Source organism: Panthera uncia, chromosome A2 (genome assembly GCF_023721935.1).
Source record: "Panthera uncia isolate 11264 chromosome A2, Puncia_PCG_1.0, whole genome shotgun sequence".
Classification (NCBI taxonomy): domain Eukaryota; kingdom Metazoa; phylum Chordata; class Mammalia; order Carnivora; family Felidae; genus Panthera; species Panthera uncia.
In genome coordinates, this window is record NC_064816.1 from 147,416,444 (window position 1) to 147,439,472 (window position 23,029).

General features: G+C 44.9%; 1 protein-coding gene across 1 annotated transcript in view; it reads right to left on the bottom strand.

Moving 5' to 3' along the window:
• Positions 1-23,029, bottom strand: part of CREB3L2 (cAMP responsive element binding protein 3 like 2) — a 119,660-nt gene that overhangs the window by 15,328 nt on the left and 81,303 nt on the right. The window contains exons 3-8 of the mRNA XM_049641927.1: positions 17,500-17,675; positions 15,946-16,033; positions 11,098-11,282; positions 8,696-8,842; positions 7,431-7,489; positions 6,031-6,099 (exon numbers count right to left, since the gene is read on the bottom strand). Coding sequence (XP_049497884.1) covers positions 6,031-6,099; positions 7,431-7,489; positions 8,696-8,842; positions 11,098-11,282; positions 15,946-16,033; positions 17,500-17,675 — 724 coding nt within the window. The remainder of the gene's footprint in view (positions 1-6,030; positions 6,100-7,430; positions 7,490-8,695; positions 8,843-11,097; positions 11,283-15,945; positions 16,034-17,499; positions 17,676-23,029) is intronic.

Below are 23,029 nucleotides of genomic sequence, written 5' to 3' on the forward strand. Positions count from 1 at the left end.
GTCACAATTAAAAAGCAAGCCTAAGGGCAGTGATATAGCCACACGTATATAATTCACACACATCTATACTCAGCCACACATAATTATCTGTGTGTGCACAGACGCAAAATAATTATATATGGGGGAATATCAGAGGACTTCATGATGTCCTTCTGAACAAAAGTCTCACCTGAATCCCTCCCTGTCTCACCCCCACCCCAGTCTTTGAGAGCTAATGTCTCTAAATTTCGGAGGATTAGGAGGAAGGTGTCCAAAAGCTAAAACATTTACCTCAAAGTCCTGGGGTGAAGGTGGGAAGGTGGTGTATACAAGGAGACTCATGAAGCACCTCCAAGACTTTCACATACTGAAGTGTAACATGTATAAACCAATGACAGTCACAGGGTGCTAAAACCCTAAACTTTGAATACCTAGGTCTTTATGATCTCTTACTTAGGCTTTGAGAGTTGTTCATGGGGCTATGGCCTAAATAGGGGGACGGGGACAAGTATGAATTTCTCCTTCCTCTTTCTGTGCAACTGCTGTATCACAAAGCGTTTGTTTTGCAGGGATCAGAGGACATTTCTGAAATATTCTATTACCTACTTGCCCAGGAACAAGAACAAGAGAGCTCTAGAATGTTTTCTGGGGCTGCGGAATGGCTAATTTTACTACAAAATTGTACTAAAATGCCCTTCCAGTCTCTCTGGGGAACTCTGTCTAGTACCCAATGATCTGTTGAAGTTTGAAAGATTTTCACCTGAAAAGAAGGCTTATACTCTTCACAGCCAGAAGTTACAGACAACGGAGAAATGACAGGGAATTACAGCAAGATCAAGATCTGCAGAGGGTAAGTGGTGCCATTCACCAGTACTCCGCTAGCCTCTCTGTGTAGGGGAGTGGGCGGGATCTGCAGTCACGGTCCGTGGACAGAGAAAAGGCGAACCAGGGGAAGAGGGTAACAGCGTGTGGTGCAAACAGGTACGGCTGTGTGGGCTAAGTAAACACACGAGGAGAGGCAGAACACCAGGAAAGCCCAGTGTACTTAGCGGGAAAGACCTCTACCAGGAACTGTAGATAGTTCAAAGAATGAGAGGGGCACCTGGGCGGCTCAGTCAGTTAAGCGTCTGACTTTGGCTTAGGTCATGATCTCCCGGTTCATGGGTCTCCCTCTCTCTCTGCTCCTCCCTTGCTCACTCTCTCTCTCTCTCTCAAAAATAAATGACCATTAAAAAAAAAAAAAGAACAAGCCAAAGTGGAGTTGGATGGAGACGATGATAGCTAAGAGGACCTCACAGGCCATGGAGGATTTCAGGCAGACACCGGCCAAGGTTCAAACTCCTTACACACTCCATCAGCTGCGGGGGTGGCCCGGTCTACCCTTCAGAGAACAGACTTGGGGTAGAGACCCACACAGGCCCTGGAGATGGGCCAAGGCCCTTGGGCAGGGAATTCCAGAATCCTAGGTACCAGGGTAGGGTCTGAAGGGGCAGGGTGAGAGCTCTCCGTGGAAGCATCATCCTGGCCCTGCTGACTACTCTTCCAACGGAGAGACGTGTGGCTAGAGGTGAGCCAGAGTGGACTCCTCAAAACCACAGGTCCAAAGCAAGGCCCTCTTCTTTAGGTTGAAGGTAGCCCTGCACTAGGAAAGGCAGTGGTCCTGGAAAGGGGTGCAGCACAAGAAAAATCAAGGTGGGGACTAATCTAAAAATTAAATGGCTGAGGTCTAGTCCACCCGCCCCACCCCCTTCTACCTCTAGACGTTTGAATGACCTGAACCTCACTGGGCTTCAGTCTCCCTTTCTGTAAAATGACGTGACTACGAGTCACATTAGACGGTCTCCGCTAACGTGCAGTTCGACTCTAAGTTCTCACGGCCCCACACATGAAGGCAGAGGAGAGGGCCGGTGGCTCACAGCCCTCCAGAGGCAACAGAGCCAAATACAGAATTGAGAGGAGCAAACTGAACCGCCAACACCTAAAACTGCCGGGCTGGGCAGTATGCGTGTGTCACCGGCGCGGGATTTCTCTGGAATGGGACCCGGGCAGGGCCATCCAGAGAGCCTGCGGCTTAGAAGGGTGGATCGTGAGCACAGGACAGCCAGCACGATCCCCCGGCAGCCCCCCCACACGGGCTTCATCCGCGCTCTGCAAGTGAAAATGTATTTTCTGACTGAGCACAGGAAGACGGGCCCCCTGGGAAACCTCTCTCTCTCTCTCTCTCTCTCTCTCTCTCTCTCTCTCTCATCTCACACGTTTCCTGATGGCATGCAATTAGTGGATCACCTCAGCAGAGCAGGTGTGAAGGTGCTTTCACACTGCTTGGCTCTGCTCCGAGAGCCTCCCAGGTAAGGCTGCAGAAGCCTTAAGAGCACGTCTTCATTTTCTCTCCTGTCTTCATGCTCTTCGGGTTTCCCGAGCTCCGATAAAAGGGTCTCTACATCGAGAAACCAACAATATGCTAGGTGGCTGCGGCTGAGTCCAGTATAAAGGGAAAGATTCAGGACTGACTCCTGATCTGGGCACTCATTTTTATCTAGAGAGGTGGAAAAGTCCCTTGTGGGGTATAACACAGAAGTGGTAAAGTGTAAAGATAATCTTCCTTTAAGCTGGTCAAGGAGGAAACATCCCGTCACTTTTCCCGCCATGTCCTGCCGTATGAGACAATGGCGCCCAAGGCCTCCCGCCCGACTCTAGCGACCCAGGATCCTGTTCACGGAGAGCCGTTTCCCTCCGACCAGCACCCTCCAAAGGATAATAATGCAAGAAGCATGGCCAGGAACACAAACACAGGTGTGTGTTCATTAGGCCCAGCCCTGCTTAGTTCAAACACTGGGTCACTTAGGCAGTGTTACAGGAGCAAAGGGACCAAAAGTCTCCCCTTATCACATGCCCAAAACACCAGCGCCTTATGACTGGTGTAGGGCAGGAGATTGGCAGGGTTTACCTTATAGTCCATGTGATTGGTGCAGTGTCCTCTGAGCAAGGTCAGGCCCTTGGCAGGGAACAGAAAGAGAAGGGGGAAGAAGCTGGAGGGAATGCGGACCCACCTTCCCTGTCTCAACCAGGGCAACACTATCTTTATTTCTTGACCTCTCAGGCTAAAACCCGTAAGATAATCTGTGGGAAGGGGCACCTGGGTGGCCCAGTCGGTTAAGCATCTGACTTGGGGGCTCAGGTCATGATCTCATGGTTCGTGAGTTCCAGCCCCGCGTTGGGTTCTGTGCTGACAGCTCAGGGCCTGGAGCCTGCTTCAGATTCTGTGTCTCCCTCTCTCTGGGCCCCTTCACAGCTTGCGCTCTGTCTCTCTCAAAAATAAATAAATGTTTAAAAAAATTCTTTAAAAAGATGATCTGTGGGAAGACTATATATTAGTCAAGTGTCAGCCATGACCACCATAAAAGAAGGGTTGTCCACCAGGAGAAGTAAGTTTTGAAGAGGGAGAACACACATAGGGCAGTCGAGGGACGGAGAAGGGCACCAATATCATGAGGTAGGTTGCTTTTTTTCAGTGAGGATCCCAATAAATAACTGGAAAAAATTTCCACACAGTTAGTAAAGAAGAGGAAAATCATCACGGACTCTCATCACTTGAAGAACATGAGATATGTTGACCGTAAGCTCAAATATGCCATATGATCCCATAACCCATATTCTATAATAATACCAGATTACAATCGCCATTATTTAAAAAGATAAAAATAATTGAAAACACAGATTGTTGTTGCACAGAATCAGATGTGCCCTATGTCAATGTTCCTCATGTGACGGCTCTTTATCAAAATCTGACAGAAATAAGGATTCTATAGAAATATATTTCCTGATATGAAAATGTGTCCAGTGTATTCTGTTAAATGGGAAAAGTTTCTTAACAAGATAGGATGCATATAGGTATAAATACATAAATATAAACTATCACAAAATATAAACATATCTCTGGGTGAAATGATTGCAATTTTCTGCTTTTTTAACTGTAGTTTCTGATTTTTTCTACATTGGGAATATATCACCTGTGGGTGTGGGTTTTTTAAGTTTAAAAAATATGATACAGCAGGGTCAGCCTGGAGAGGGGAGGGGAGGCATTTCCCAGGAAAGGGGGGGCAATGAAGCCCTTCTCAGAAGCACCCTGCTCCCCAGCACAGCCCAGAGTGCACCTTTGCTGCCCCCTTGTGGTTGTGAGAAGACCTGGCACACGGAGCCCGTAGACCAGAAGGCACCTGGACAGAACTCCAAGGTGATCTTGGATCAGTTCCTCTTTCCCTTCTCACCAGTTCATGGCGTGGATTTGTCCCACTCATGAACACGGGGCTTCTGCAGCAGCAAGTGCTAGGGCGGGCATGGGAACATTATCTGTTCAGGATGCTAACAAGATAGATACGGACCCTGGTGGGGGTCCAGGACCCAGAGATCCGCTGTGGCAGGGGTGAAGGTGGAGATAAGGAGGGGTGGAGCCTCAGGAGACTAATGGCCAAAGGCAACCATGAAACCAGAATCCTAAAGGGGCACTGAAAACCCTATCCTTTGCCTCAAGGGAATCAAGACAATAGCACACGGAGCTGGTGACATTTACTTACTTCTGCCATCTGTCTACAGAGCATTTGAGGTGACCGCCCTTGATCTGCTATTTGAGCACACGTTCCCAGACTTGGAGAGGGCAGCCCAGTGGGGTTACAATGTCCAATGTTCCCAATGACGGTGGTTTTAACTTCCGAGCAAATAAGCCTGCTGTTCGCGCGTCAAACCATGAAGATGGGAGCCATATTTAATGTTATCATCCAATGACGTACTAATAGATATTCCATGATCCCTTAACAACCGCAAAATCGTTATCAGGCATTTATACTCAGCCTTAAAATGATTAAGTAATATTTTTCTCACCTCAAAGTCTACTTTTCTCTGCTTGGATTGTTTATAACAACCATAGGATCCCCTCACTAATGAACACTTTAATTTTTAAAGCCTGAATAGGCACTGTGCACACACGCAAACATGCATTCTGGATTAAACTCCCCAACCCTAACCCTAGCCCTCAACCCCTTTCTCTTGCATATGCTTCTCCTATATTGAGGCTCTAGAACCAGACGTACTGCAGTTAAATACAGCTCTCCCATTTACTGTGTGACCTTAGGCAAGTGACCTAACCATTCTGAGTCTCAGTGATCTCTATATAGTGGGGATATTAATAGGACCACCTCACAGGGCTGTTGGAAGATAAAATGAGTTAGTATCTGTGACGCACTGAAAAGAATACCTGGCAAGAGAGCGCTAGAAGAACACGTTAACTCATTCTGTCTACTACTTTTTTAAGTGGCTTTGAGGGGCACCTGGGTGGCTCAGTTGGTTGAGCCTCCAACTCGATTTTGGCTCAGGTCACAATCTCACGGTTCATGAGATGGAGCCCCAGGTCAGGCTCTGTGCTCTGTGCTGAGCCTGCTTGGGATTCTCTCTCTCCCTCTCTTTCTGCCCCTCCCCAGTGCATGCGTGTGTTCTCTCTCTCTCAAAATAAATTAGAAAACTTAAAAAAAAACAAAGCTACTCACTTTAAAAAAAAATAAGAATAAAATAAAATGGGTTTGAAATGTAATGAATGAATGAATTTTTATAAGCGGTAATTTAAAACACAAACTTGGTCTTCTCTCTTCTTTTCACTAATAAACACCATTTGTTACTAAGGCTGAGTGACGACGAAGCGGCCAGTCCCTCTCTGGCCACCTCTAACGTTTAGCGTCATTTCTAGAAGAATCAAACTTATCCAACTTTATTCTCCTCCAAGCCTCCTCCTTACGCCCCTCATCAGAACCCCTGTCAGAACTGGCATCTCCATCAATCCCGTATATGTTAGGAAAAGTAAAGAACGCGCGTGCGTGTGTATGTGAGTGTGCAATGCACGTGTGTGGCGGGAACAGGTGGGCGGAGTATGGCCGTCCCAGACACCTGGGCACGACTGTACCTTCAATGGGATCTCCTCCACTTCCTTCCTGCTCTGCCCCTCTTTCCGCCCCCCCCTGCCATTAGGCCATTTGAATAGCTCCTTACTTCAGCGACACTCACCTGTTGGTGTTCTCCAGAACCTCCACCTTCTTCCGAAGCTCCAAGTTCTCAGTGGAGCAAGACTCCACCCTACAGAGGAAAGAGAAAAAAGACAACTAGCTGTATCACTAGAGCAAATGCGAGGCCAGGAGCCAGGGTGGAGGCAGGTGGGGCTCAGAGAAGGAGGTGTGGGAATCAGCTACTCGAGAGAGGTGAGGGAGGGAGTCTGGCCAGCCTGAGTTGGGAAGAAGGGTAAGACTAAAGAGAAAAGAGAGACACACACACAGAGAAACAAGTGCCTCAGTAATGGAAAACAAACAGGATGGTACAAAATGTAAACTCCTTCTGGTGTGTTCTAGCCTTGGCTGCTCTCACCTCATCCCGATTACTCTTGACACCTGTTACACTTCTCTCTCATCCTACAAGGGCTGGATGCTGCTGGCTGTAACCTCGGCCGGGAGGACTGACGGGAAGCCAAGGCGTTCGGGACAGGGTGAGGGGAGAGGATGAAAACCCAGTGCCCCAATACAAGGAATCCAGGCGCAGGAGCATAGGCATCCCCCAAAGAGGCAATAAAGACCATCTTGACCCTGGATGCCTACAGAAAATACTGGACCAGAACGGGAACTGCTTAATGCCAAACTACCAATACTTAAACCAGGACGTAGAAACACTAACTTTCGGTAGGAACTTCAAGAACCAGCCAAGGATCCACTCCTTTCCCCAGACACAAGGGAAGATTCCTTTCTGGATCAGCGGCCTCATTTCCATCTTAAAATGATACCTGTTGGTCAGCTGGAGAACTGTTTTAAGGCTAATACAAAGTTGTGTTTCAAGCCTATATCTAAGCCTAATACAAAGTTGCCATTTTCCTAAGAGCCCTCCTGATATTTGGAGCCATTCGGAAGAACAAAAGACGCCTTCAGACGTTTTTGTGAGAAGTCACTAGCCCGTAGCATGAATTATAGTGGACGGAAAATAAAGAACGCCAGCCCGACCTACTGCACTGCCTGTGTGTTTCCCTAAGGTGTGAGGGAAGTGGCCAAAAGAACTGATTAATTAGCACTGCCCCTTCCTGCTGAAACAGTGCTTCTCCTCCATGGAGAGTTCCAGAAACGTGAGCGTATGTTAATATTTACACTTGTTGGCAAGGAAGCCTTCAAGGACTTAAGGAACTTTGGTTAGAACGGTGTAATACAAATGCCTACTAAGACTGAGGGTACTTTTTACTTCCAGCCAAACTTAAAAAGCTTGCCCTCTAAAAACCACTAGGTGGCAGGCAAACCATAGCTGATAAACCAGTGGGCTTTAATGGTGGCCAGGACGAACTTCGCTTCTCATGAAAAACCCGATGCTTTGCACACTCCCGGCTCCCCATGTATGTTACCCAATAAACACACCCAGTTTCACAGGAGGCTTACTTTTTCTCCAAGCTGTCCATGTATTCTTTCTTCTTTCTCCTACTTTCCTGGGCAGAAATCTGAGATATAAGGGGAGAAAAAAGGATTCACTTCCTGCTATACCGATAAATCAATTATGTGTAAATGGAAGAGAGAGATCTGTTAGTGCAGACATCACCGGAGTTAATCAGTTATGTGTAAATGGAAGACAGGAGTCTGTTAGTGCAGAAATCACCAGAGTCCTGCTCACTGTTGTAGCCACTCTTCATCTATTTAACCTGCTGGCTCATCTGTGAATCACCTCTTCTGACCACCCTGGTTTCAACCAGCCCGTGTTCTCCCCAAACTAGGTCCCGAGTGGGAAGCATGGCGGGCCTGAACAGAACACGTGGGTCACAGATCATCTGTAGGATCCTGGATAAATGATTTCAACGCCGTGAGCCTCAGCTGGCTTGGCTGTAACACCGAAACTAAGAGGGTGTGGCTTGCTCATACATAACCCCCTACTGGTTTTGCACATGGACCAAGAGCCATAACCAAACTTTCTTTCTTCCTTTCTTTGCCTCCTCCCTCCTGCCCTGCTTGTGCCCTAGTCATGCCCCTGGGCGTCACCAGCCCCGATTTGCACTATAGGGGGCAGAGGGATAGGAGACTGCAGAACAGTGGACTGCAGAATTTTTTTAATCAAAAACCGAGTAAAGAAAGAAAATAAACAAATACCCATAATGTATTTATGTTTAATATAAATTATATACATGCCTACGAGACCGAAATATTGTGCACATCATAAAACAGAAACTTGAAAGGCTGAGATAAAAAAAAATTAATGAGAGTTCTAGTATCTTCCTCTCACCCCTGAATGGATCACCCAGGGCACCCAGGAGTCCACACACCCAATTTCGGATCCACTGACCCAGAGGATGAGTGGAGGGGCTGGAAGAACACAGGGGTGAGTGGTGGCTGTGTTCCCGCTCCCCACCGAGGGGAAAGCCAAGCCGAGTCTTGTCCCCCTCCATGGGACGGGCCCTCGGTGGCCACTGGGAAGAGGGGAGTAGCGGCATGCAGGCTCACTTCTGGTCACAGTCTCTGCTCATAGAAGCACTTAGATTTGGGGCGCCTGGGTGGCTTAGTTGCTTAATCTTCCCACTCTTGATTTTGGCTCACGCCGTGATCTCGCGGTGTGTGGTTTGAGGGAGCGATTCTCTCTCCCTCTCTCTCTGCCTCCCCCCCCTCAAATAAATAAATACACTTAAAAAAGAAGCAGCACTTAGATTTGAAGGGCTCACCTTGTTCTTGATTTTCCTCCGGATTTTCTTCAGAGCCTTCTCCTCTGATTTTGTTAGAGGCAATTTGGTGGGGATGGGATAGCCCTCGGCGATCAGGGTCCTCTTCTCCTCTTCTGTCAGGACGAGTGGGCCTGATCCTTGAAGTTTCTGTGAAGTTCAAGGGGGGGCGGGCAGAAGAGGGTCAAAGCACAACAGCTGAGCACGCTGAAGAAACACGCAAACGTCTGAGAGAAAAAGATGTCCGTGTGCTTCGGGGGAGAGACGAGCATTTGTAGTGGGGGCAAAGATGCTGAAGGCACTGTAGTGTGACCTGTTGCAACCCAAGGGTTACCACTCAAAGGAGACCACCCATCCGTTCCCAGAAAGTACCCCACTGGGGAAGACGTCAGAAGGAAAATTACAGGGTTCGTTTCTCGCATCTCGCAAGATTTCGTGGCCTTGCGGTGATGGCGGATACACCTGGAGCTCTGTCTGTGAAAGAGTGTTGTTGTTCTCCTGAAAATGCAGTTTTGCAAGATGCTCTCCTTGCGCCGGGGGTCGCTTCCTGTCCCCCGCTGACAGCTAAGGGGCCAGAAACGCACCTGCAGCCACATCCCGCGGAAGTCTCTGGCTTCAGTGGAGCCCCAGATCGTCCACCATCAGTGAAGATGAGGACTGTCGCTCATCTCATTTAGCCCCTAAGAGGATGATGTGTTTCTGACCGGTCAAACGAGCTGAGTGCCGACTGCGTGTGAGCCCCACGTTCCATGTCATGGAACGCTCAACACAAACTGGGTCTCTCAAGCAGGAGCTTGTGCTCGAGACTGAGACTGAATTGATCCAAGAAAGGGTGAGGGCAATTAAATGTTACGCTGTGATAGCAGCTCAAGGTGCACGCAAAACCCGGGGAGAGAGACGCTTCTATGAGTTTGTGTGATGGGGAAAGCCTCTGGGTACGACACGAGACTTGAATCGTGCCTTCTGAAAGGAAGGGGATGATTTACACAGAGAGGGGAGGGCATTCCAAGCAAAAGGCAGTATTTTGAAAAGTGATTGAAGATGCTATTCTGGAATGGATCAGAAGTTCTTGAAGCAGCAAAGGGTCAAGGCACCTAGTACAGAGTAGACATATTAGGGCCTGATACCAAGAGCTAACACAAGAAACACAACAGGCTATGGGGGTGTGACCCCAGGAGGATTTCCTCCAAAAATGTGCAGACTGGATTGATTGGACGAGGGCGAACAGGTATACAGGATGAAAACCATTCTAGTTCCAAAGGGGTGAGGAGTTTACTTAGAGCTGGTAAAGACAGAGTGGGGAAAGTTAATTCCCCTGTCCTTGGTAATGGTGAGAGAAATGAATGTGGCCACAGATCCAGAACTTTCTGGGACACACTGAACTTAAATTTTCAAAATTATGTTAATTGATAGATGGTTCTTACAGAATCTCGAATATCTCATCCCATTCAAATTTGCTCTGTGATATAAATTCAATGCGATATAAATTTCATAAGGTTGATTGTAAGTTTATAATTTTTCAGATTTCATAGACATCAGTGCACTCTTCAGAATAGTAAAAAGTTAATACCTAGCCCTATTTTTATTGGGGAAAAGGTGCCCTTATATACTTCAGGGATGAATGATGAATCACGCTTTCTAACCTGAGTCTCTGGAGTAAGAACTGTGCCACACAGGGGTGCCTGGTGTGTGTGCCACATAGTGGCTCAGTCTGTTGAGCCTCCGACTCTTGATTTTGGCTCAGGTCGTGATCTCACAGTTCATGGGTTCAAGCCCTGCGTCGGGCTCCATGCCAAGCATGGAGTCTGCTTGGGATTCTTTCTCTCCCTCTCTCTCTCTCTAACCCCCTCCCTCCCTCTCTCTTTCTGCCCCTCCCCAGCTCATGCACACACACTCTCTCTCTCAAAATGAAAAAATAAACATTAAAAAAAGAGAGAGACTTGTACCGCACACAAAAAGCGTTAAGCTCTGTTTTTGAGCTTTAGATGTTAACACGTTTGATCGCCGACAAACTTTTAAGTTCATCAAACATGGTTTATTTGAAAAATATGTTCTCTCGCAGGCCGCAGGATCATCTAAAGTGATGGTAAATATCTGCGACATGATTTGGAGGAGGAAGGCAACACCACGTTTTTATCCCCTGTGCTTGTAGCTGCGTAAACTAAGCACATGAGTGGTAACTGGATACGCACAGGGAGAGGAAGAGAATTTGTGTTAGCGTGGCCGGGTGACGGGCAGGTCTTCAGAAAGGGCTGTACGACGGTTATCGCCCTGTTTTAGCGAATTAAACTAACAACTTCCTTCCAAGAACAAAAATCAAGCGGCCTTCAAGGGCACCCCCTCCCAGTGAAGCTCCAAGTGACCGCGGGGGAAGCGTTCGCGTCCAGTGACGCCAGAGTACTCACGTGAGGCGCTGTGAGGAGAGGAGAGCTGGACAGGGCGGAGGGGGCCCGGGCCGTGGCTCTGGCGGGGCTGTGGGTCTGGGGCAGGCCGAAGGGGTGCAGGCGGGGGTTGGGGCTCAGGCTGCCCTCAGAGTCACTGCTGTGGCTGCTGGGGGGCGTGGGAGGTAAGTGCAGGTGTTCCACGGAGGCTGAAGAAAAGAAAGCGATTGCATCCATCAGACAGCAAAGAAGCAGGACCTGGGGGTGGTTCCACGTCTGTACATCCATTCAGCCCGACTCGGGGCAGCTGGACCGAAGGCTGAGGATTCTGCAGGTGCTGATGTGGAAAGATCTCCAACATATACTGCTAGGGGGGAGGGGGGAAATCAAGCAGCCCTCCTTTTGTGTGAAAAAGGAGAGAAGGGGAGTACATCATATTTGCTTGTCTCTGCATCGAGAAACTGGAAAACATATAAGAAACTAATAAAATTATGACCTCGGCGGGGGGGCGGGGGGGCAGTGGGAAATTAGGGTAGACAGAGCGCTGGCATAACTTGTCACTGTATCACTTCCTATCATGTATATAGCTTGATGTGTAAACCACGTTAATGTATCAGGTACTTAAAAAAGAATCTTTAAAAAAAAATTAGCAAAACTTGGGGCCCCGGAGGGTTTCCAGTGGCTGCTTTGATTGATAAAAGCTCATGTTTCTGAAGGAATGTGCCAGGCAGGGCCAGCCATTCTTCCTTCAGAGAATTTGAAATCCATCCGTCGACAGATAGATAGGTGGGAGCTGGAAAATAAACTTGTGGTGGGGATCTTTCTGCCCCACAGTCCCCTAGCATCTGAAAATCCACCCCTCGCCTCTCCTCAGGGTGTCACAGACACGCTGGCTGCGGGAGCCTGGGAGCCTCAGTCGGTGTTATCACGCACACACCTGCAGGGCAGCAGCGAGGGGCTCCGGAGGGAACAATCCGCTCTGAGTGCAACCTTTTTGACAAAGGAACTCTCCTTTTTCCGACCCGTGGACATTGTCACTATGCTGAAATCCCTTGAGAGCCAGCCACTGTTATCAAGCCGAGGGGCATAACCCTGGGTAAGCCTTTCACCCCGTGCCCCTCCGAGGCCCCCAGGACAACAGAGCCCTTAGCACCTCAGCTGGGCCAGAGAACAGCTTGGGGCCGCGGAAAGGCCTTAGCCTCTTCTCTCCCATAACTAGAGACTGCCGAGGTGCTATCAGTGGGAAGGGCCTTGTAAGGCACAACTGAGATAAGAAAATCAATTCCACCCACAGCTGCCTTTGGAGGTGACAAGCAAGGACCAGGTGGCTCTCTCTCTGAAAACACCTGAATATCCCAGGTAACAGGGAGTGTCCCTCTCGGCCACCCCGCCTGCCACCCTCCCTGCTCCTCGCGTCACGCATTTCTCTCTTCTCTGTCTTAGTCTCTATTTTTAAAATTTATTTTTAATTATTTATTTATGTTTTGGTAAATGTTTATTTATTTCTGAGAGAAAGAGCAGGAGTGCGAGCAGGGGAGGAGCAGAAAGAGACGGAGAGAAAGAGAGAGAGACAGAGTCCTACGCAGGATGCACACCATCAGCACTGAGCCCGTTGGGGAACTCGAACCCATGAACTGGGAGATCATGACCTGAGCCGAAGTTGGATGCTTAGCCAACTGAGCCACCCAGGCACCCCTCTCTCTCTCTAACTATGACCTTGTTTTTCTCTTTTTCTAACGTACTACCTTTCACTAGCTGCTTCCCTTTTTCTCTGCCAAAGTCTTGCCAAAGAACTCCATGGGTTTTTAATGTCTATGGGTATTCTTAAAGCTAAAGAATATTCTTTTTTTAAAAATTTTTTTTCAATGTTTATTTTTGAGAGAGACAAAGACAGAGCATGAGCAGGGGTGGGGCAGAGAGAGAGAGGGGGGAGACACAGAATTGAAAGCAGTTCCCTATGTGGGGTTTGAATTCACTGACCGCAAGATCATGACCCGAGCCGAAGTCGGATGTTTAACTGACTGAGCCACCCACGCGCCCCAAGCTAAAGAATGTTCTAAAGTAATCCAGATATCTCTAATGCCAACACCCCTGCCAACAGTTGCAGGTGTCTGAAATGTGTGCCCACCTAGGAAAGAGTCCTGAGAGAGTTAACCAACGTGTCGGATGACTTAAACAAGGAGGCCATTAGACTGAGATGGCTTTAACGCTGTGGCCTAGGTGAGCAAACCTAAAGTCTGTGCTTGTAGATGCATCAAGGTTACCAAATTGAAACCTAAGGACAAGCAATTCACAAACAGCCAACCAGGCTTCAGACTACAGCCAATCAATAATTTCTTTGCTTTGCTTCTGCAAATTATAAAAGTCTCTCCCTGAGTTCCCATTGGTGGAACTCTCCTAACCACTTCTGGTTGGGCACTGCCGATTTGAATACGTTTTTGTCCAAATAAACTCCTAAATTTTTTTTTAATATGCCTCAGTTTATCTTTCAGCAATGTTAAAAAAAAATCCCCAAACCCAGGAGCAAAACCCATTAGGGGTTCCCACTGTCTGCCACCCTGTGCTGTTACATTCTGGAGAACTCGCCAAGTTCTCGTCCTTTTCACTTAAGCACAGTCCAAATTATTCTAATCCTTTTCTCCTTTCCAAGCAGAAGGTACCCCACACAAAAGGGAAACGGCATGACATGGAAAGTGAAGGAAATGTGAATCCCCTCTTTCTTACTTATTAAGAGCCACTGACCTGGCTATCGGGGCCCTGATATCAGATTTCTAAATATCATTTGAAATGCCGGTCTCAGATTACTTGCAAGGTCTGGGGACAGCAAGCTACTTTGCCTCGAAACTCCACTGCATACAAGGATATCGAATTTCCCTCTCTCTGTTTAATCTAGGATAATGAGGAAGGACTGCCTGCCACTTACTTTACTCTTGAAACCTTTCTCCTCCAGTGATCTCAGATTCTGAAGTCACTCCAGGATTCATTGTTATAGTGAGGACACTTTCTGAAGCATATTGCAACATAAACTAAAAGAGCAAGATGCATTTGCTAGCTTTCGTGAGAATGAAAAGAAATACTTTAGAACAGGATATAAAGCTGAATGGTGCTAATGGAAACACCCAGTGGAAAGAAACAGTGTCTCTATAGGGATTCTAGTCGATATTACGAATTTTAAGAATGCAATCATTTCTTACTGACAATAAAGGCAAATGCCAACCCTGATTAAACTGTCGCAGATAAAACCCTGAGTTAGTCTCCAGTGCAATGAAATGCTGGTGCCTTTATGAGAAATGTTCACATGTAACACCCACACGTTAAGTACACACTGTAACACAGAGGCCTTTTCTATGGCAAATGCAGATAAGAATTTCTTATTTGTGGATCACACTAATGATCTGTCCTTCTAACTATGTGCCGAAGATATAAATAAGAAGGAAGATGACGGCAGGTCCGAAGGCACAGATGGAAGAAACGTGGGACCCATGCAGGAGTAGCTCAATAAAAAAGGCAAAAAAGCTTCCTTCTACTCTATGACACCTGTGGGTCAGTGTTTGGAATTCCTCACTATGGGCTTCAGATGAGAACAAGACAGAGAAGTCAGAAAGAAACTGACACAGAGAAAGAAAAACTGAAAAGTATGACAACTTCAAGTCTGACCTTATTCTGTTCCAAATGGATGGCAAGACGCCCAGTGAGATGCAGGAACTAATTTAGAAATAGGGAAGAGGCTCTTTGCAACTATTGTCACTTAAAGTCAACATTTATTTTTTATTAAAAAAATGTTTTTAATTGTATTTATTTTGAGAGAGAGAGCGAGCAGGGTAGGGGCAGAGAGAAGGGGAAGAGAGAATCCCAAGCAGGCTCCATACTGTCAGTGCAGAGCCTGATGCAGGGCTTGAACCCATGAACCAATCATGACCTGAGCAGAAATCAAGAGTCGGACGTTTAACCTACTGAGCCACTCAGGTGCCCCTAAAGTCAACATTTGAAAACACTGAATGATCAGACAAATTGTGAATTCACTTTACAAAGGGTTTAAACTCAAGTTGTTGTAAACAGGCAAGGTGCCTTTGCAGATATTTGTTTATTTGCCTCTACTGATCACTGAGGCAGCACAGAGAATTGGGTTTGATTCACACGCTCACACCCAAAAGGGCAGCAATTGCGTTGGTCATCAGCATCCCAAGTTCATAGCTGACTATAAAGGTTTTGAAAAAACACCCTTGCTAGGAGTGAAACTAAATGAAAAGATTCAGCATAAAAGATTCAAGCATATACACACAGGTAAAAGGTTCAAGTACATACATATATGGGAAATTGTAGCTTTCCAAGTTTGTATTTAGAATCAATGTTTTATATATATGTATATAAATATACACACATATATATAATATATATACATATATATACACATATATATAAATATATGTAAATATATTTGTAAATATATATGTAAATATATATAAATATAATATATAAATATAAATATGTAAATATATATGCATATATATATTTAATGTTTATTTATTTCTGAGGCAGAAAGAGACAGAGCATGAGTGGGGGAGGGGCAGAGAGAGAGGGAGATACAGAATCCGAAGCAGGCTCCAGGCTCTGAGCTGTCAGCACAGAGCCCGACGTGGGGCTCAAACTCACAAACTGTGAGATCATGACCTGAGCCGAAGTCGGTCGCTCAACCGACTGAGCCACCCAGGTGCCCCGAGAATCAGGGTTTTAAAGCACAGAGCTGTTTCAGAAACCAAGCTATCCCTGCGGTACAAATTAATCCCAGCACTTTCTCCCACATTCCCTTTCTCTTTCGACTGTGCTCTGACGTCTAGTAGCCCCGAAGGGAGGCAGGGAGGGTAGACAGACCTTCTTTAGGAGAGAAGTTGAGGAACTGATCCACTTCATGAGGCTCCAGCTTAATCTTAGGGATAATGGTCTGGCAGGAGGAATCAACCTGAAGGGAGAATTTCAAACAGTTTTTAAAAACCGGCAACAACCTCGTAGGATCACCAGGGAAGCTAGCTATTTGTCATCTGTGTGTCGCCCTCCAGGCAGCCCTGCTTCTCGGAGCTGGCAGCAACCTGGCTGAGCACAGGCTCCTTCTTTGACAGGGAGGAGGCTTTGTTCTTAACCTTTCTCTCACTGCCAAATCTGGCACTACAGCTCACGGAACACTCAGAATTCCAAAATTAAAAAACCAGGGCGAATTCATCAATGCTTCCTTCTATTGTTTTTATGGTAACATAAAGGCATTTTATCATGCAACAGTCTGGAGAATTTGTAAAGGGCCACAGGCCTCCACCAGTTTGTCCTATGGCAGGAAGTACATGAACCAAGCTGCATCCATTCCCCTCCAGGCTTCCTCATGGTTGACGACATCTAACCATGAAACAGTACGGAAAAGAGAAAAGGTCTCTGGCCCATGAGTGGAGCAGGGCCATGACCCTGACCTTTCTGAGTTACATACTAAAACATCAACTGAACCAACATCTCGAGGAGCAGGGAGACTTGGACACGCTCTAGAAGCCCAGTGCAATGAACAGATCCAGGCAGCGAGTGAGAAAGGAATTCTAGAGGACATTGTAGAGGTGTCCTGTTCACAGTCCCTCATCTTTTCCACGATGGGTTGTCAAGAACACTAAGAACAAATATGGCGCCTCTACTCTTCTGTGTGACCTCTTCCTGAACAGGTATAGGTAGATATTACACCTTGCTCAGAGGACATCTGACTTAAAGAACATCAGTGGAGTCACTGTTTATAACCCTTGGCTTTGAACTTTAGGAAAGGTAGGGCTGGCTTCCAACATCTGGAAGAAGATGTGTGAGTATGATTCTGGTCTATTACTAGATACCAGAAATATCTGGAGAGAAGGTAGAGCAAACTAAATTCTACTTCCTGTAGGCATGGAATTGAACCAGGAAGAAATTCCCAATTTTTTATGTTTTCCGTGGGTAATACGATAAACGTTGGTAGGTTGGAGATCCCTGAACTGGGTCAGGGCAACTCTGCATTGCACTAGGAAAGTAAAATGTTACACAGGAACCAACATTCCAGTTAGCCACCACATGCAAGCATGCATCATCATTTAACCCCTCTCTTTCCCCTGGCTTAAAACTGAAGAGTTTTGTTTTTTTTTTTTACTATAGATATCCATCTATTTTTTTTTTTAATTTTGTAACAGCAATCATCGGAAAAATGAAATCAGACTCGCTACCACTTTTTCTGAACAATGTCTTCAAAGGAAGTGGTATAACAAACGCTGACCCCAATAGGTATTGATATATACATACGTACATACACAATTATATATCCTTAAGCATATACAGCCACTAGCTCTAAAAAGGTTAAATGCCTTATTGGAGAATGAGCATCCGTATCTTTTGATCCAGTGTGTGTGTATAAAAGAAAATTGAGTATACCCCGGTATTCGGTTCCAGGAGGGGTTCCTCCTTTTCAAAAGGGGTGGAGATGGCCGTGATGGTCAGAGTGACAGAGGGAACAAGTCCCGGGGGCGGCTCCTCTGTAATCGGCTCTGTCTTGATGGTTGTGGATGGAAAATCTGTAGACAGATACCATTTCTCACTTTCCACTTCATCTATGGGAAAAAGATAAGCACATGTATGAATTTGTCCAGGGTATCATACATAAGTAAAACAAACGACTACTGAGCTTGCTCCTCAAAACACAGTTCCAACAATAAAGGGCAGAATAGGAGGAAATAAAGTGAGGATGTGAGAGGGGAGAGAAATGGATAAAGAAATGAATGGCAAAGTAAGAATCTATACCTGCATTCGCTTGAGTGTAAGTTTGCCGAAATAAACGACAAGGATACACGGAAAAGAAAGACACCCACCTTCCTGGTCAGGGCAGCAAGGAGACTGGATGGATGGGGAACAAGATGGGAGGAAGAATCTCCACGTGTGATGTTTTACACTATTTGTTTTCTCAAACTAAGTGAATGTGTCATATATTCAAAAATATAGAAGTACATTTAAAATTAAACGAATGGTTTGAAACCAGAGTCTCAGGAGAGACGTCTGGGGACCACGGACAGGTGGGCTCTATTCTGCTCTCAGTGAACAGTGATTTTTCCTTTCTTTTCTTCTCACTCCCTGTTTTTGTCCTTCTGTTTCCCTATGACCCCACTCATACCTTAAGCCCGACCTAGAATTCCAGAACTTTACTTAGCCCTCTGCAAAACTTCAGGGTTTATAATAAACATCTGCCTTTGCTGCAGTGGATCAAATATCTAGAGAAAAGGGCTGGATCTTGGCTTGCTACTGGCTTTCATGGTTATCACAGGCCTGGGGATTGCAACAAAGCATTAAGAACAGACAGAAGCACCTTGTCCCTTAATGCCCATTCTTCTAGACACTTAATGTCCACCTATTCTTTACCAAATTACTTCAGCACTACTAACTGAGCACAGTCATGGAAAAGGAGGGAATAGTTAGGAAGAGAAAAGACAAGGAGACTGCAAACAGGTTCAGAACAAGAAAAAACAAGTCAGAGATTCCCAAAGTCAGCATTCCTTAGCTGATACAATTTTTATTAAAATGAGGCTAAAATGAAGCAAAGATACATTCCTTGCTTTATGAAAAGGTTTAAACACACACACACACACACACACACACACACACACCACATGCTGAGTGAACCATTACTATACCAAAGAGCAAAGTTGTTCCCATTAGGACTCAAGTTTTCTTAAGAGAAGGTACGCGAAGATCATTCAGAACTGGTAGAGGCGGGGAAAGAGCAGGCATAGAAGCAAAAACTAAAGGTTATAATTATTAAAACTGTATTCCATAAGCAACTTCCTTGAAACTCAAGAAAAAGTTAGGTTCACATTTACAAAGGAAAATGATCTCCCCCTCTGCAATCCAATTTATAATTGACTTCATTGACTAGCTCAGCCCTGATTTATTTCCTGAGGCAAAGGAAAGATGGGCAAGACTTCTGTTGGTTGAAGACATTTTGCTTTTGGAACTAGTTCTATAAAGCTGTTGAGTGCGATGGTGTGATGGGAGAATTTCCATCATTCACAGGGTATGCACCACATCCTGGCTGAAGGGGGAGGGGCAGGAAACAAAGGGCCTTTTGATGGCGGCCAGAGGAGAGAGACCACACTGTACTTGACACAGAATTCTGCTGGCCAGATGGGCGCCCGGCTCAACTTAGAGAAGCAACTGGATGAAGAGCCAAAAGAAGATTCTAATGCCTCTCCCAAAATGAGCTTAAGAACTAGAAACTTCTGTCACCAGCAAGGAAGACACACTCAGGACAGATTTGGGGAAGAGTTGGAGAGACAGAGTGCACAGATCACACTTTCTCTATTCAGGAATGGCATATGGCTGCCTTTGCTTTGTGAAGTCAACACTTACAGCCTGTCCACACTAAGCAGTATTTATCCCTGGCAGAGAGACTGGAAGAGAGATAGTAAGATAAAATACAGCCTCAGTGTATGTTAAAATTAACAGTAAGGAGACATCCCTGAGAAAAGGTCGCACAGGGAATTGTAAGATAAGACCAGACCCACCCCCATGCACTTACGACCACTATGTGGTGAAGCGTAATTCACAAGGCAAAAAAAGAAAAGGCAAAAGTAAAAACAAAACTATAAGACAAACTGAAGACAGGTAACACAATCGGTTCTTCCAGTGTAACTAAGCCATCCTCAAAGCACATGCATTCATAACATAGGTCAGGGTAGTTGATATTCTTTTTAAAATATTTTTATTTTATTTTATATTATTTTTGAGAGAGAGAGTGAGAGAGAGTGTGAGCAGGGGAGAGAGGCAGAGGGAGAAAGAGAATCTTAAGCAGGGTCCATACTCAGTGCAGAGTCTGATGCAGGGCTCAATCTCATGATCCTGGGATCATGACCTGAGCTGAAATCAAGAGTTGGACGCTCAACCGAATGAGCCATCCAGGCAACCCAAGAGAGTTGATATATTTTTTAAAATGTTTGTTTATTTATTTTGAGAGAGAGAGAGTGTACACAAGTAGGGGAAGGCAGAGCGAGAGGGAAAGACAGAATCCCAAGAAGGCTCTGCACAGAGCCCAACGTGGGTCTAGAATTCATGAAATGAGAGATCATGGCCTGAGATGAAATCAGGAGTTGGACAGTCAGCCGCCTGAGCCACCAAGGCACCCCAGTTGATGTTGATATTTTTAACGCTCAGTGTCCTACACCCCTTTTTAAAAATTTTGTCTATCTATCTATCTATCTATCTATCTATCTATCTATCTATCTAAAATCATTGCTGTGTCAGGAATAGAGACTGCAGGATGAACAATGATACTTGAACTAGGAAGCAAAACCTCCTCTCTCAAAGACACTCTTTCAAGTGAGAAGCCCAAGGAAGCTGCCTCTCTTCCCACGAGCTTTGTTGAGGACAAAACACTGGCGTTGCCTTCATGCTTCCACTTCAATAAAGAAATTTATTGGGGCGCCTGGGTGGCTCAGTCGGTTGAGCGTCTGACTTCAGCTCAGGTCACGATCTCGCGGTCTGTGGGTTCGAGCCCCACTCTGGGCTGTGGGCTTGGAGCCTGGAGCCTGCTTCCGATTCTGTGTCTCCCTCTCTCTCTGCCCCTCCCCCGTTCATGCTCTGTCTCTCTCTGTCTCAAAAATAAATAAATGTAAAAAAAAATTGAAAAAAAAAGAAATTTATTATTCTTTTTTCCCCAAAATTATTTATTTTTTAATTTTACTTTTTAAAATTTACATCCAAATTAGTTAGCATATAGTGCAACTAAGATTTCAGGAGTAGATTCCTTAGTGCCTCTGACCCATTAAGCCCATGTGTGTGTGTGTATATATATATGTATACATGTATATATGTGTGTGTGTGTGTGTGTGTGTGTATACACATACACACACAATGGAATATTACTCGGCAATCAAAAAGAATGAAAACTTGCCATTTGCAACCACATGGATGGAACTGGAGGGTATTATGCTAAGTGAAAGTAGTCAGAGAAAGACAAAAATCTTATGACTTCACTCATATGAGGACTTTAAGAGACAAAACAGATGAACGTAAGGGAAGGGAAACAAAAACAATATAAAACCAGGGAGGGGAACAAAACAGAAGAGACTCATAAATATGGAGAACAAACTGAGGGTTACTGGAGGGGGTATATACACACATACATATACATATATATACACATAAACACATATATATACACATCGTATATATACATATACATCATATATATGTGTGTGTGTGTGTATATATATACATATACACACACACACATATATATACATATATACATACACATATATATACATATATATGTGTATGTATACATATATATACATATACATATATATGTGTATATATACATCGTATATATACATATACATCATATATATGTGTGTGTATATATATACACATATATATACACACATGTATACATATATACATATACATATATATACACACACATATATATGTATATGTATACATATATACATATATATACACATATATATGTATATGTATATATATGTATACATATACATATATATGTGTATATATATGTATATACATATGTGTATATATATATATGTATATATATATATATACACACACACCACATCTTCTTTATCCATTCATCCATCGATGAACATTTGGGCTCTTTCCGTACTTTGGCTATTGTTGATAGTGCTGCTATAAACATGGGAGTGAATGTGTCCCTTCGAAACGGCACACCTGTATCCCATGGATAAATGCCTAGTAGTGCAATTGCTGGGTCCTAGGGTAGTTCTATCTTTAGTTTTTTGAGGAAACGCCATACTGTTTTCCAGAGTGGCTGCACCAGCTTGCATTCCCACCAACAAGGCAAAAGAGATCCTCTCTCTGCATCCTCACCGACATCTGTCGTTGCCTGAGTTGTTAATGTTAGCCATTCTGACAGGTGTGAGGTGGTATCTCTCATTGTGGTTTTGATTTGTATTTCCCTGATGATGAGTGATGTTGAGCATTTTTTCATGTGTCGGTTGGCCATCTGGATGTCTTCCTTGGAGAAGTGTCTATTCATGTCTTTTGCCTATTTCTTCACTGGATTATTTGTTTTTTGAGTTTTATTTGTTAAGTTTGATAAGTTCTTTATAGACTTTGGATACTAACCCTTTATTCTGATATGTCGTCTGCAAATATCTTCTCCCGTTCTGTCGGTTACCTTTTAGTTTTGCTGATTGTTTCCTTCGCTGTGCAGAAGCTTTTTATTTTGATGAGGTTCCAATAGTTCATTTTTGCTTTTGTTTCCCTTGCCTCTGGAGATGTGTTGAGTAAGAAGTTGCTGCGGCCAAGATCAAAGAGGTTTTTGCCTGCTTTCTCCTCGAGGATTTTGATGTCTTCCTGTCTTACATTGAGGTCTTTCATCCATTTTGAGTTTATTTTTGTGTGTGGTGTAAGAAAGTGGTCCAGGTTCATTCTTCTGCATGTCGCTGTCCAGTTTTCCCAGCACCACTTGCTGAAAAGACTGTCTTTATTCCATTGGATATTCTTTCTTGCTTTGTCAAAGATTAGTTGGCCATATGTTTGTGGGTCCATTTCTGGGTTCTCTATTCTGTTCCATTGATCTGAGTGTCTGTTCTTGTGCCAGTACCATACTGTCTTGATGATTACAGCTTTGTAGTATAGCTTGAAGTCCGGGATTGTGATACCTCCTGCTTTGGTTTTCTTTTTCAAGATTCCAATAGCTTTGGCTATTTGGGGTCTTTTGTGGTTCCATACAAATTTTAGGATTATTTGTTCTAGCTCTGTGAAGAATGCTGGTGTTATTTTGATAGGGATTGCATTGAATATGTAGGTTGCTTTGGGTAGTATTGACAAGAAATTTATTATTCTTTTTTTTTTTTTTTTTTTTTTTCAACGTTTTTTATTTATTTTTGGGACAGAGAGAGACAGAGCATGAACGGGGGAGGGGCAGAGA